The sequence below is a fragment of the Phocoena sinus genome, chromosome 15, assembly GCF_008692025.1.
Source record: "Phocoena sinus isolate mPhoSin1 chromosome 15, mPhoSin1.pri, whole genome shotgun sequence".
NCBI classification, from domain to species: domain Eukaryota; kingdom Metazoa; phylum Chordata; class Mammalia; order Artiodactyla; family Phocoenidae; genus Phocoena; species Phocoena sinus.
Genome location: NC_045777.1, coordinates 226,149 through 240,812, shown reverse-complemented (window position 1 = coordinate 240,812; position 14,664 = coordinate 226,149). Strand labels below are relative to the sequence as shown.

The 14,664-nt window shown below is 55.7% G+C and overlaps 1 protein-coding gene across 1 annotated transcript in view; it reads left to right on the top strand.

The window, feature by feature from the left end:
* The window catches only part of PRPF6 (pre-mRNA processing factor 6), a 34,649-nt gene that overhangs the window by 13,490 nt on the left and 6,495 nt on the right, over nt 1-14,664 (top strand). The window contains 5 exon segments of the mRNA XM_032604605.1: nt 3,494-3,612; nt 4,565-4,783; nt 9,460-9,582; nt 12,247-12,368; nt 13,798-13,936. Of these exon segments, the coding sequence (XP_032460496.1) occupies nt 3,494-3,612; nt 4,565-4,783; nt 9,460-9,582; nt 12,247-12,368; nt 13,798-13,936 (722 nt within the window).

Genomic DNA, 14,664 nt, shown 5'->3' with positions numbered 1-14,664 from the left:
CCTGTGCAGACGGCTTGTTCCCCTTGAATTTGTAGTGTGGGTAAAATAGGTGTGTTTTGGGGAATTGAGGGCAGCTTGCAGTGGGCAGTTTCCAGCTCTTGTTTCTAAGGTGTGTGTTTACGTGAACCGTCAGGGGCGTGTGATGTCAGATGTGCAGGGGTTGTTGGCTGCGGCCTGTGGCGCTCTACCCTCTGTGTTTGTTAGGGGCCAGGTGGTGGCCACCTTGTGTGTTACCCTGACCGCGTGTGAAGGTGTGTGTGTGTTCCAGTGTGTTTTCCTCTCAGGTCTGGTTTCTTGATTGCAGCCCTGCCACACTTAAAATGAGGCCGGGGCGGAAAGTCAGCACCTGTTTTGGTTTATAGAAATCAGCTCATCTCTTTTCAGCCAGGAAAATAGTTCTCTGATGACAAACACATTAAACTTTGGGTAATTAGCACGATTTATTTAGGAAAGCTCTACTGAATTTCCCCTGCCACAATGTGATGAATGGTCAGAATGGCTTTGTGGCCACTCCCTGTTCACCCCCAGATTACCTGGGTTCATTTCCAGTTGGCTTCAGATTTGGAGAGGGGACGGGGCCTGGAAGGGGGCCTCCAGGGGAGTGTCGAGTGATCGGTTTCCAGGCCGTCCTGGGCCTCCCGGCTCTGCTTTCCTTCAGGCTGCGCGAAGGCGGGGGGAGCGTGAAGCCCCAGCTGGCCTCCACCCTGCTCTCCGGCCCTGTTCCTGGCCTTCCCCGTCCTTAGAGTGTTTCCAAAAACAGTGCTCTTTTCTCTAGGTGCCTGGGGCACGGCTGGCGATGCCTCCTTTAGCTCTTGGTGAACCTGACAGCTACTGCTGGAAGGATCTGATATTTGGAAACCAATGACAGTTACTTCCGTCAGTGACTGGGGAGGACTCCGTGCCAGCTCTCAGGTTCTGCTTGAGCTCTGGGTCCCAGCTGGTGCAGCTGACACTGTGGTCCTTTGATGGGAGAACTTGAGCTTCACATGCTACTTGAGACCTGAGGCCTTAGGAGGCTGAGTGACGTGGGGTGGGTGCTTGGCCTCAGTCTGCGTGCTGTCATCTGTAAGGGCCCCTGTGGGCCTGTGAGCGCTGAGCTCCGGGGGCCAGGCTGCGGGGCTGCTTCCTGTGGGCTTCGCTCACGATGAAGGTGTCAAGCACCGTGTTCCTCTGCTAATCGTGCAGGCCTGGAGCGGTGGAGTGACTCTGTCTCCAGCCAGTGTGCTCTGGTCCATAAAGTGAGTGCAGGATGGCACCATGTGTCCCCACCTTGGGGCCAAGGGCCAGAGAGTGCGTTGGCCTCTGATCGCAGGCTGTCTAGTTCAGACTGCTCCGTTCCTGACCGGGCCGGCCCTTCCACCCCGGCTGGCCACAACTCTTGGAGGTAGCCTTGACCTGGCGCGGTGGACGGTCTCTGGGGAGCACCTTGGTGAGATCTGGACTCGTCAGCAGTGGTTGGCTTCAGCTCTGTACCTGTGGGGTAGATGAAATGCCAACAGAGGAGTTCCCAGTCTCTCCCGAAAAGTGGGGCCTCATGCCCATCGCGGGGTGAAGTTTATGACCCCATGGCCACTGGCGTGGTGTGTGACCGGGGGAGGGGGCAGGCAGGGCTGGGGGGGCGGACGGGGCGGGCGCCCGCAGGCCTCCTTATCTGACATCACTGCTGAGGGGCTGTTCCCTCGGTGGTCTTGGCTGTCTTGGGCTGCTGTGCTTCCTGGTGACCGTCACTCCGGGAGGCGGGACTGCTCGGCCAGGCCTCAGGACGCCGCTCTGGGCTGTGGTTGAGGTCTCTCCTCCCGCACACGGTGGCAGACTCGTCTCACCGTGCGGGTCAGGGCTCACCTCGCCAGCCGGGGCTGGTCTGGCAACACGTGGAGGCCAGAGAACTGGGTCAGCCTCAGCCTCCAGTGCAGGAGAACCATGGCCACAGGCCTTGGTGGGCACATCGTCCCTCGGGATGAGACCTCTGGACAGCTGAGTTCAAACTCGTGGGGACGGGGACCAGGCTCCCCCAGGGATGACGACATGCAGCCCGCGGCCACGTGCCTGTCAGCGCTCCCTCCTGGCCCCGGGGGTCCTGGTCGAGCGAGAAGCACCGCTGTCACCGCGTGTGTCCTCCTGCGAGGGTCCCGCAGCTGGCGCCCTGCCGGCGCTGGGCCGAGTAACGGGTGTGGTCAGGCCAGGGAAGCCCAGGGGCCAAGCCCTTGGCTGCACCTCTTTTGCAGGCTGGCGGCGCTGTGGTCCTTGCAGAGCCCTGGGCCGCAGGCTGGGGCATCGTCTTCCATGGCAGGTGGCTCCGGAGTGGCAGCGTGTTTTTTGTCATAGAGGGGAGGTCCCCATGAGCCCTGGACCATGGGACCTTTGAAACTCACTGGGGGTGGGCCCCTGGGGTTCGTGGGGTATGTCTCCCCACCTCTGGCCCACTGGTCTTAAGCATCTCGGGCCCGTGCTGCTTCCTGCTCACCAGCCGGGGAGGGACTGGCGTGGAGTGCGGTGACCTGGAGCCACTGCCATCTGGTTTGGCCATAGGAGAGGAGGGGCACCCCGTTTTCAAGGGCCTATAAAGGGGAGAGGGGTGCCCCGTTTTTACAGGGCCTATAAAGGAGGGAAGCCCGTCTCCCAGAGGTGGGAGGGGCTGCTTCTGCTGAAGGGAAGAACGCGAGAGACTTGGTGAGGGCCGCAGATTCTGCACCGTTGAATCTTAGGGCTGTTTCCTGCAAGCTTGGCCCGTGTTTTCTAGAAAGAAGATCTCCTCTGGGCTGTTCTGGTTTCCCGCCTCCATCAGCTCTTAGTCACCGTCACTCCTGCCAGGGGCTGACTGGAGGCCTTGCCTCAGCCTCCCTAGTCCCCCTGCTGCAGGGCTCTGTGTTTAGCTGCCCAGTGTTTTGGCTCTTTCAGTAAATTGCATCTGAAGGAAGGGCTCTGCTGCTTAAACAGAGGTTTGGGAGTTTCTGGACTGCAGGATGTCATAGCTTCTCCTGGGAGCTGGTCCCCCTTTCCTGCTGTCACTCGTGTGAACTGAGGCCCCGAGGCTGCCGGTGTGGTACAGCACCTGGTGCCTTTGCTCTCGTGCTCCTTGGGGTCCGGGGAGGAGCCCTTGCTCTGCCGTCCTGGGCAGATGCGGATCCCAGAGTCGTCGGCGCTTTGTGTCCCCGTGACTTCCGCACACTCGCTCACACGTAGCCTACTCGGCTGGCCCTTCCTGGGCAGCGGGTGCCTGGTCTGCGCTGCCTCATTTTCTCATGTTGATTTTCAAGCGTGAGTGGGTGTGAGGTGATGCACAGCCTTCTCTGCCACCCTTGCTTGCTGATTCGGGACGTCTGCCCCGGTCTCTTTGTGTCCTGTCCAGACCCGTGGGACCCATGTGAAGTCCCGGCCCGTCACCCAGGGCAGAGGCCATCTGGGCTCGCTGGCAGCAGCATCCTCTGTGACGCAGTATCTTGCTTTCACTTCCGTTTTTCTGTGATCTGGTTTCTTGTTTGACCTTTCCCAGCCCTTGAGCACGTTCCAAACTCAGTTCGCTTGTGGAAGGCGGCCGTGGAGCTGGAAGAGCCCGAAGATGCCAGAATCATGCTCAGCCGGGCCGTGGAGTGCTGCCCCACCAGCGTGGAGGTGAGTCCCCGCCCTGCCCTGCAGAGGCCTGAGCCCGGGCCGCTGTCTGCAGGAGGTGTCAGCCCACCAGCGTGGAGGTGCGTGTGCTCCCCGCCCTGCCCTGCAGAGGCCTGAGCCCGGGCCGCTGTCTGCAGGAGGTGTCAGCTGGGCCTTGAGCTCGCTGAGGGACGCCTGGGCTGCTGCCCTGTGGTCCAGCGCCAGGCGGCACGGTGACCGTATGCTCCTGCAGGGAACCGCAGAGCAGAATCTAGCTCGGCCCCGACCCCATGGGAGCTCCGCGCGGAGCTCTCTGCTTCAGGGCCCGGCCTCCTGGTCCAGCTCGGAGTTTGCCAGTGGGACCTGGAGGGTGGGTGACAGAAAAGACTGGTATGTCTTTCTGCTGGCCAGTGGGAGGTTGGCTGTGCCTCAGAGCTACTTGGATTTCTTTAGTTTTAAATTTTCTTGTTCACAGCATTTTGTGAAGTGACTTTTAGTCATGATTTCATGATGTCCAGTCTGTCTTTAATTATCCTAAGGGGTGTTGTGAAATTCTCCAAACAAAATCAATCTTAATTTATTTACATAAAAATAAATAGAGCCCATACACATTTTTGGTGATAAACTGTTGCATAATCAAATCCTGGGGTGTGAGAAACTCCAGGACAGCTGAACACCCGTGTCCTTTCAGTTTGCGAAGGTGACAGTCACACCCTGCACACCTTCTGTCCTAATGCCGCGTACCTTTAACCAGTGTTTGGAACGCGGGGCTGAGAACCCGTCAACTATTCATGTTAACCGCATCACTAAGTAAGTCAGAAGCATAACCAAAGAGCTTTCAGATGAGGCAGAAAATGCCGCCGCACACGTTCCTGGGCCCTGTTTAAAATGGTCCTTGAAAACTTGTACAAAGGATTTTGTGCAAGGGCTGTGGCCTGTGGAGGGTCCACCTGACCTGGCGGGTCTCTCCGTGCAGCTCTGGCTCGCCCTGGCCAGGCTAGAGACCTACGAAAATGCCCGCAAGGTCTTAAATAAGGCCCGGGAGAACATCCCTACAGACCGGCACATCTGGATCACGGCCGCCAAGCTGGAGGAGGCCAATGGGAACACGCAGATGGTGGAGAAGATCATCGACCGGGCCATCACCTCCCTGCGGGCCAACGGCGTGGAGATCAACCGCGAGCAGTGGATCCAGGTGAGGTTGGCAGGTGCCACGGTGTCCACTTTAAACACGGACGCCCTCCTGCTCGTCAGAGTCCCTTGGAGGGTGGGGACATCGGGGTGGCACCTGAGAGGCCCGTCCTCACGCTGGCAGGCACAGCAGGCACAGGGGTGGCTTCTCCTTATGGATCACCTCGTGGCTTTTTACGGAGGTGCAAGCCTGAGTGCATCTAGGGTGAAACTTCAGTGTCCCGATGCTTGCGACCAACCCCACGTTTCCAGTAGAGAGGATACGATTTAATAGAGTGAGCCTTAGAGCTTCTGTCTCTCAGGTCCCCATCTTTAACGTCTGTAGATCGTGGCCAGCGAGGTCTTTGAAAGCACTCTAACCCGCCGCCAGGCCGCAGCTGCCCTCTCCTGCCTCGTCCTGCCCCTGTGCTTCACCCACCGCCCTCAGCCTCGGAAGGCGGCCCCAGCCCTCTGCCGCCTCCCTTCTCGTGCCCCTGCCGCCGCGGTGCTGCTCGCCCGCCTCCCAGTGGCTCCAGCTGGTGCACTGGAGCTGCTCCAGCATCACCTTCCTCCCAAGGAGGTGGCGATGGATCAGTACCTCTGTTCTCTTCCCTTCCTGTGTTGGGGCGGTGTTTTAAAATCTCAGGTGCAAGGCCTCATGTGTATCTCTAAAATCGAACCATCTAGATTCAGCTCCTTATTTATTTAGTGTTGTTTAACCATTTTTGACATTCTCATTCCTTTGTGTGGATCCCGGTTTCCAGCTGGTGTCATCTTCCTTCTGCCTGACGGACTTTTTTGAACATTTCTTTCAGTGCAGGCCTGATGGTCAGTTCTTCCAGTTTTTAAATGTCTGGAAACAGTCCTTTATTTCTTCCCTGCTTTGGAGAGATATTTCCTCTGGGTGTAGAATTCTAGGTTGACAGTTTTTTTCTTTCAGTGTTTAAAGACACTGTTCTTGCCTAGGTTGTTCCCAGCGAGACACCTGCTGTCATCTTTGCTCCTCTGTACGTACTTTTTTTTTTAAATTAAATTAAAATTTTTTAGATTTCTGTCTGATTTAAGATGTTTTTCTGTATCGGGGTTTTTGAGCAGTTTGATTGTAATCTGACTTGGTGTGGTTTTTCATGTTTCCTGTGTGTAGAGTTCATTCAGTATCTTGGATCTGTGAGATTTATAGATTTTATCGGATTTGGAGAATATGTGTCCCCTGTTTCTTTCAACCATTCTCTTTCAGGCACAATTACCTGCTCTTTAGGCTACTTGAAGCTGTCTTCCAGCTCATGGTGATCTATTCATTTTTAAGTTATTCTTTTTCTGTTTCATTTTTAACAGTTTGTTAAGCTATAATTGTCCATAAAATTTACCCATTTAAAGTGGGTAATTCAGTGGGTTTTAATATAGTAGGGTTATGTATCTTTTTATTGTTTATTATCTATTTTATTATGAGTTGTAAGAATTTTTTGTATATATTTGTATACAAGTCATTTGTCAGGTAATTGTATTGCTTATAGCACAAATGTTTTTGATATAGTCCAATTTATTTATTTCTTTTTGTTACTCATGCTTTAGGTATCAATATCAAAGAAACCTTCCCTAACCTGAGGTTGTGAAGATCATGCCTGTGTTTTTAAGATTTTTATTTTTTAGTGCTTACATTTAGGTCTGTGACCCATTTGCCTTAAAAGAGTTGAACTTCACGCTTTTACAAGTGCATGTCCTGTTGTGCCGGCACCACTAGATCTTCCCCTGTTGAGTAGGTCCTGGCCGTGCTGTGGAGAACCAGCGGGTCATAAATGTAGAGGTTTACTTCTGGAATCTCAGTCCTGCTCCGTTAGGCTGTATGTCTGGGTTTGTGCCAGCACCACACTGTGCTGTGGCCTTGAAAAGAGGAGGCTCTGTGAGTCCTCCTACTTTGCTCTTTACAGATTTGTTTCGGCTGTGCTTGGTTCTTGTGTTTTCATACGAATTTTAGGGTCAACTTGTCACATCCTACAAAACAGCCAGCTGGGATTTTGATAGAACAGATCACCTGGGCGGACCTGTTGCCATCCTAACAGTAGTAACTCTTCCAGTCAGTGAACGTGGGGTGTCTTTCCAGTTATTTAGGGGGTTTTTTTTTGTTTTTTTTTTTTTGCGGTACGCGGGCCTCTCACTGGCCTCCGTCCCGTTGTGGAGCACAGGCTCCGGAACGCGCAGGCTCAGCGGCCATGGCTCACGGGCCCAGCCGCTCCGCGGCATGTGGGATCTTCCCGGACCGGGGCACGGACCCGTGTCCCCTGCATCGGCAGGCGGACCCTCAACCACTGCGCCACCAGGGAAGGCCCCATTTATTTAGTTTTTTAAAAAAATTTTTTCAGTAATGTTTTAGGTGTACTAATATTACGCTTATTTTATGTAATCTAAAGTACTTTTTTATTTTTGATGCTGTCATAAATAGAATTTTTTCTTGCTTTCATTTTCAGGTTGTCCGTTGTTAGTGTGTAGTAATACAATTGATTTTTAAATATTGATCTATGTCCTGTGACCTTGCTGAAATCATTTATCAAATTGTAATAGTTTCAGCAGATTCTTTAGGATTTTTTATGTATAGGATTATACCGTCTGTAAATACAGTTTTACTTCCTCTTTTCCAGCACGGTGCCTTTTATTTTCCCGTTCTGCCTGCCCGGCTAGAAGAGCAGTGGTGAGGCCCCCACCTCTGGTCATGGAGCTGGGGGACGTCTAGTCTTTCCTGTGGGTGTGGTGTGAGCTCATACGCCCTCGCTCTGGTCGGTTACAGAGATACTCTTTTTTTCTCTTCAGTTTTTGTCTTGGATAACTTCTGTTGCTTTGTCCTCAGGTTTCGCTAATCTTCTGTAGCGTCTAATCTGCTGTTCATGTCATCGAGGACATTCTTCATCTTAGATCTTGGCAGTTTTCACTTCTAGGAATTTTGATCTTTTTAAAAACCTTCTGTCACGTCTTTCATGTTGCCATATAACACTCGAACACGTGGACCGTGATCATCATAATAGTCTTAGTGCCCTTGTCTGCTCCTTCTAACACTGGGTCGCTTTGGGGTTGACTTTGGTAGACACTGAGTATCTTCTTCATCATGAACCGTCCTGCCTGGTTGCCTTATGCCTGATGACGTGTGCTTTGCTGCGGACGCTGTGCCTTTTCCCTTGTTGGGTGCCAGATGCTTTTGTGCCGCCGTGAGCATTCGGGGCTTCGATGTTGAGCGTGGTTCTGTTACTGGAAACGTTCTGGACCCCGTGGGTCTTGCCTCGACACTTGCTGGGTGGGACCCGACCGTAGCCAGTGTGGGGCAGTTTGGGACTCACTCTCCTGGGTGTTGTGCTCAGTGCCATGTATCTCCTGGGGGTCTCCGCTCTGGCCGGTGGGGAACGGGCGCTGTTCCTGGACCCAGCGGTGCTCCGAGGACCACTCCCACTAATCCTATTGGATGGTTTCCCAGCCCGCCTGTGCTGGGTTGTGCTCAGTGGAGAGCGCGGGGGCCCCTCTCTAGAGTGGATACCCAGGGCTGTCTCCTTGTGTGGCTCTCCTCTCTCGTGCCTGGCGCTCTGCCCTCCGTGCTCTTCTGGGGCGCTGAGCTCTGCCCCTTGGCTGTGGGTCAGCCTGTGCCCTCTCCTGAGCCTTTGCCCTTGGCTCTCGTCTGCCTGGGATGCCTTTCTGATGCTTATTACCATGCCCGAGGGGCTCAGGCGAGGGCTGCTGTGCTGTGCTCCTCTCACAGCCGGGGAAGCCTGGCTTGGTGTGTCCAGCCAGCCTGGAGTCTCTGGGTGATGGCATCGGCAGGGTGCTTCCTACTCCTTTAGCTGTTGCAGACAGCACTACAGAAGCGTCCTGGCGCATCCGTCGTTTTGAACGACTGGGAGTATGTTCCTTAAAAGGCGTTGCTGGGTCAGCCTGTGTGAGTTTTGTTTTGATAGGGAGCTTGAAGCTGTCCGCGGTAGAGGTCGTCGCTGTGTCCATCCTCAGCCGCACGCATGTACCTCTGTCCCCACCTTTGCCCGCACACTTCGATGTCGTCGGTCTGACGTGTGTAAACGCGCGTCCCTCTCTGCATTGCTGGTCCTTCCCACCGGCTGTGCAGGAGGCTTCAGTGGCACTCGGTGTCTCGTCTCTGGAACCACGACGGTCTTCTCTCTGCCTGTCCTGAGAGCTGCTGTCCTGAAGACCAGTGCTTTTCTGCTGGTCAGCCCGTGCCCCCTGCCTGCCGGAACGCCCGGGTGGCTGGTCCCTCCCCAGGTTTCTGTCTCACCTTCCGTGTGCCGGGCTCCTTCCCCCAGTCAGGTCTGCCTCTTTGGGTTAGAGTGGCTCTTCCTTTTGTCCATTTCAAATCTGGATCCCAGGCCGACAGTACGAGTGTGAGTGACCTCATCTTTTACCCCCAAGTGCTTTGGAACTTTCTTTGCATAGCAACCCCTTATGGCCACTGAGTTGCCTACTCTAGTACTTTGTACACAGTAGGTGCTTATGCGATGTCTGTTAAGTGGGTAGGTCAGGGATTTGTGGAGTACTCACCTGCTGGGTGTCAGGGAAGGGTGAGCACAGTCAGCGGGCAGTGGCAGGGCCACGAGGGCGTCGGAAGCCTTGGAGCTCACCACCTGCAGCCCGCTCCATCCGGGCACTGCGTCCGCATGTCAGGCTTCTGCAGCTCTGGGTGGCAAGTTCGGTTCTGTGTCCCTCTTTCAGGATGCCGAGGAGTGTGACAAGGCTGGGAGTGTGGCCACCTGCCAGGCGGTCATGCGTGCCGTGATCGGGATTGGCATTGAGGAGGAAGACCGGAAGCACACGTGGATGGAAGATGCCGACAGCGTGAGTGTGGCCGCGTGGGCCTGGAGTCTGTGTTTGTGGGGAGCTGCTCTGCTTTGGGAATCTTTCTGATCTGCTGGTTTTTATCTTATTTTATTTGTTTATTTACTTAATTCATTTTTGGCTGCATTGGGTCCTCGTTGTTGCACGCAGGCTTTCTCTAGTTGCAGCGAGTGGGGGCTGCTCTTTGTTGGGGTGTGCGGGCTTCTCATTGCAGTGGCTTCTCTTGTTGTGGAGCACAGGCTCAGTAATTGTGGCTCACGGGCCCTATAGAGTGCAGGCTCAGTAGTTGTGTCGCGTGGGCTCTAGAGCGCAGGCTCAGTAGTTGTGGCGCACGGGCTTAGTTGCTCCATGGTCCATGGGATCTTCCTGGACCAGGGCTCGAACCCGTGTCCCCTGCATTGGCAGGCGGATTCTTAGTCACTGTGCCACCAGGGAAGTCCCTGATTTTTAAACGTAAGTTGCAACTGTAAGGAGTACAGTTTTCTGTTAGTCTGCTGCAGAGCTAGAATTTGAGCGCTTGCTAAGCTGGACCTGGAATCCATCTCCCAAACCTTCCCAGCTGTTCACCCCTGAACTCTGGACCGTCCCTACCTCTGGTCTTTGCTGTAACCTGCACTTCAGAAAACATTTGCACATGAAGCTCTTGTCCCCTCTGAAATGATTTCCTCGGAGTGGTGTTCCAGAGAAGAGATGATGAGTTCAAGATCAATAAAAACATTTGAAGCTTTTAATACCTTAAATGTGATAGCCTCTTCCCCGCCCCCGCCCCTGCCCGCTGTGTTGGATCTTCGTTGCTGTGCACGGGCTTTTCTCTGGTTGCGGTGAGCGGGGCTACTCTTTGTTGCGGTGCGTGGGCTTCTCACTGCAGTGGCCTCTCGTTGCGGAGCACGGGCTCTAGGCGCACGGGCTCAATAGTTGTGGCACATGGGCTCAGTAGTTGTGGCTCGTGGGCTCTAGAGCGCAGGCTCAGTAGTTGTGGCGCACGGGCTTAGTTGCTCCGCGGCATGCGGGACCTTCCCAGACCAGGGCTCAAACCCGTGTCCCCTGCATTGGCAGGCGGATTCTTAACCACCGCGCCACCAGGGAAGCCCAATAGCCTTTGATTTAAAAGTAACTTTAGACTTACAGAAAAGTTGCAAAGCTGTAAGAGGAATTCGTTTACACCCTACACCTAGATTCCCCCAGATTTACCCATTTCACCACGTTTGCTTTTGTGTTCTCCCCTCGTGCACACACTGGCACACACGTGCCCCTTATTTTCCCTGAACTGTTTGAGAGTGCACTGCGCATGTGGTGGCCCTTTCCCTCTAGACATTTCAGTGTGTGTTTCTCTAAAAGGGGACCTTCTCTTACGCAACCACAGCATAGCTGTCGAGCTCAGGAGATCAGTGCTGATGTAGGACTACGGTGTAATCTGAGGCCTTACTCACATTTCACCACCTGGCTCACTGAGTGCCTTTTGGCAAAAGGAAAAACCCAACTGTGTTCTGGTTGAGGAGCTGCCCAGGGTCATATCCACAGGTCTCTGTGGCCCCGAGAGTTCGGGGGAGGGCTTTGGTCTGTCGTTTTTCATGAGTGTGACTTTTTTGAGGGTTTGGTCTCCACGCTGTGTCCTCATGGCCGGGCTCTGATCTTCGTAGGACTCTGTCCTGCTGGGTCGGTGGGGGCACATCCTCTGAGCAGCTCAGGCGGTGCCCGCCAGGTCCCTCCCCTGGAAGGCTGCTGTGGCCCTTTGTAACTAGTGAGTATTTTGTGGGAAGACACTGAGACTGTGTAAACATGCCGTTGCTCTCCAAACTTTGACCTACGAGTTTGCGGGTCCATTAAGGATGCTTTTGGCTCCTGTCAGTTATTACTGCGGGATCTGTCAGGTGCTGGTTTTCTAGATATCGTGGCTTCTGCGTTTGACGAGAGTTGATCAGCTGGACTCGTGCAGGGCAGAGCTTTTCTTTCTCCCTTGTTCGTGTGGGCGCTCTCCTGCCCCTCCGGTCCCTGGATGCAGGCCGTGGCCGCTGTCTGCATGGAACTCACGCAGTGTCACACGTGTGACCCGGGTGCCGCGTAAGCACTAAAGAGTCTCCAGTGCCAACCATCGTGGCCTCAAGGCTTTTTGTCACATGACATTTCAGACAGAGAAGTGTGAAGAATGACCTCGCAGGCCGCCACGGCCTCTGCCCGTGGGAAGAGCCCAGCTCCCTCTGGCTGTCGGGCCCTTTTAATTCCGAGTGAGGACTTGAACTCTGTGCTTCCCCCTGCTTTCCTCATCGCCCTTGAGAACACGGGGGCCTCGGCGGCCGTCACCCTGCAGACAGATGACAGACTGTGGGAGCAGTAACTCTGGAGCCCTTTCAGACCTCCTTCCGTTTCTCTGTCGTCTCTTCACTTGGGCTGGAGCAGGCAGCTGTCCTCGGCGCTTTGTGAGCTGCGGGAAGAGCGGAAGCCCTCGGTGCCCACGAGCGTGGGGCTTTCCAGGGCTCACCCCCTGAGATGGGCTGGCCTGCCCATCCCCCAGGCCCTGAGCGACTGTCATTTGGTCCCGTGGGGCCACGGAAGCCCCAGAGTCTTTGTAACTGGCCTACAGGGCTCGGGTCAGGAGTCACAGAGTGGGTACCCCTTCTGGGTCGGTGCCGAGCCGCCCTGCTCATGGCCCTCTTTCTGCCCTAGTGTGTAGCCCACAGCGCCCTGGAGTGTGCCCGAGCCATCTACGCCTACGCCCTGCAGGTCTTCCCCAGCAAGAAGAGTGTGTGGCTGCGGGCCGCGTACTTTGAGAAGAACCACGGCACCAGGTACGTGGCAGGCCCGCCGCCCTGCGCCGGCTCAGGCCTCTCGTCCCCGCGGGTGGGCCAGGGCCTTGTTCGAGGTCCAGCCTCTGCGGCGAGGGGCGGAAGCTCTTGGGCTTTTCAGCCAGGCCGTCTTTCTGGCACCTTCTGTGCTAGCGTTGCTGCTGTTGTATAGTGCCAAGGCACTGAGGGGCCCATCTGCCCAAGTGCCTGCAGCTGAGCCAGGGGCACTGGTGGTTTGAGGGGTCCCTGGGGCAGGGCTGGAGCCCGAAGTCCCACGTCTGTGGGGCTCTGGCTTCGGCAGCGTGGGCGGTGCGGCATCTGGGCCCCGGCAGGCCTGTTTTTCATTTCAGCTGCATTTGGGTTTGGGCTGGTTTTTGTGCTCCGAGGAGGTCCTTGACAGTTTTCTTTCATTGTCCTCTTTAATTGAAAAAACCTTTCGGGTCTGCCTTATTGGCTGTAACTGCTGATTAAATTAGATGTCGCAACGTCTGCAGTCAGGTGGGCAGCCTCTGCCTGGGTCCTCTGCTGCGTCCTCTCTGCTCGGGCCTCCTGGTCCCTCCTGGGCTGCAGCTGGGAGCACGGAGTCCCTGTTGCTTTTCTTTTGTCTCATTGATCAGTCTTGGGCTTTGCTGCCGAAGTTCCCCGGTCCCACCGGCTGCTTTGTGTTTTTGCAGTTAACTTCCTCTGGGGACATTTTGAAATGACCCTGCCAGTTCACCCTGTACAAGTTCACCCGGACAGTCCTGTCTAGAGCAGGGTTGCTCCCGGGGCTCTTGGTCCCTGGGTTCAGGGGCAGTTCCCCTCCCCCGGCTCCGGTGTCCTTGGCGGGATGAGGGGGCCAAGTGCTTCAGACCTGGGGGTGTTGGTTCCAGTGTCGAGCTTCATGCCACGCAGACGATTCTGTGCGCTCACTCGGTCTTGCTGCCGAGCCCCGGGGAGGTCGTCTGTGCCGGGGGTATTACAGGGGTGGGGGGGCTGTGCAGGGGTTGGGGGCTTCACACCTGAAACCCAGGCTTCTTGCTTGATGGTGACCTAAAATAACTTTCTTCCAATAAGACAGTTTCTCTGGATGCCGGAGAGTAGACTCGGGTCATAATCTTTATCGGCGGATCTGTGGTTAGAGATGAAAAGGCCCCCGGCCCCCAGACCGCAAAGTTATCACGCCTCCAGGACACACGGCTGTAAAAGGCTCTCCTGAGAGGTTCCATCAGACCCTGCTGTTTGAACAATGCATTGCTTTGTAGCACCCTCTTCAGTAGTTGACTTTCGAGCCTTTATGGAGAGAAAAGATTTCCCCACTCGCTCCCCGTTGTAGAAGTCTGGTAAATCATTGACGGCGTGGAACTTTGAAGCGCTAACTGTCTTTTCAGTGCCCGCGGCTTGGCTGAGAGCGGCCTGCATTCTCTGGTGGTGACCAGCCCCTGTCTTTCAGGGAGTCCCTGGAGGCCCTGCTGCAGCGGGCCGTGGCCCACTGTCCCAAAGCAGAGGTGCTGTGGCTCATGGGCGCCAAGTCCAAGTGGCTGGCCGGGGACGTGCCCGCCGCGAGGAGCATCCTGGCTCTGGCCTTCCAGGTGGGTGAGGGGTGGGCCTTGGCCTGAGGGCTCCAGGGTCCCGTGCCCTCCTCAAGCCCCGCCCCCTCGTCGACAGGAGCTGACCCTAGAGGGGCCGAGCATGGTCAGGCCGCGTGGGACTTGGGCTGCTCTGTGGGCAGTGGGGCCCTGAGGGGCCCTGAGAGGAGGAAAAATGGCCCAGACGATGGACACCTACCTCTCATTTGCCGCCACTCAGTCTGACCTCGGGCTAAGTGTTCCACAACACAGACTCAGGGAGACAGGAGGGACAGGGCAGCAGCTGGAGCACCATGTCCCCACACGAGGGCACGGCGACAGCCACTTTCCTACGTGAACATTAGGGTGTCCAGTCCCCGCCCGAGGAAGGCCTGTGCCCCGTGCCGGAGCATAGGTGCCTGCATTAAACTAGAGAGTCTATGTCACTGTGTTGTCACCCAGGCTGGCATAATAAAGTCTGTCCTTCCCTGAGTAAACACGTGCAGGGGCCTGGCCTGGGTCTCCCTTCTGCTCTCAGCTGTCGTCTGGGCGCCCAGGGTGGAGGACACTCCTCCTCTCCCAGTGGTTCCGGCGCTCTCCCGCCACTGCCTGGGCAGTGCTGCCTGTCTCTGCCCCTCTTCTCCTTAGCTGCCACCGGTTGGGGGGGGTGCTTCTCAGGTTGGGGACGTGGTCAGGCTGAGTGTGGCCAGCAGCTGGCTGTGCTTTCAGGAGGCTGGAGGGCACCACCCACA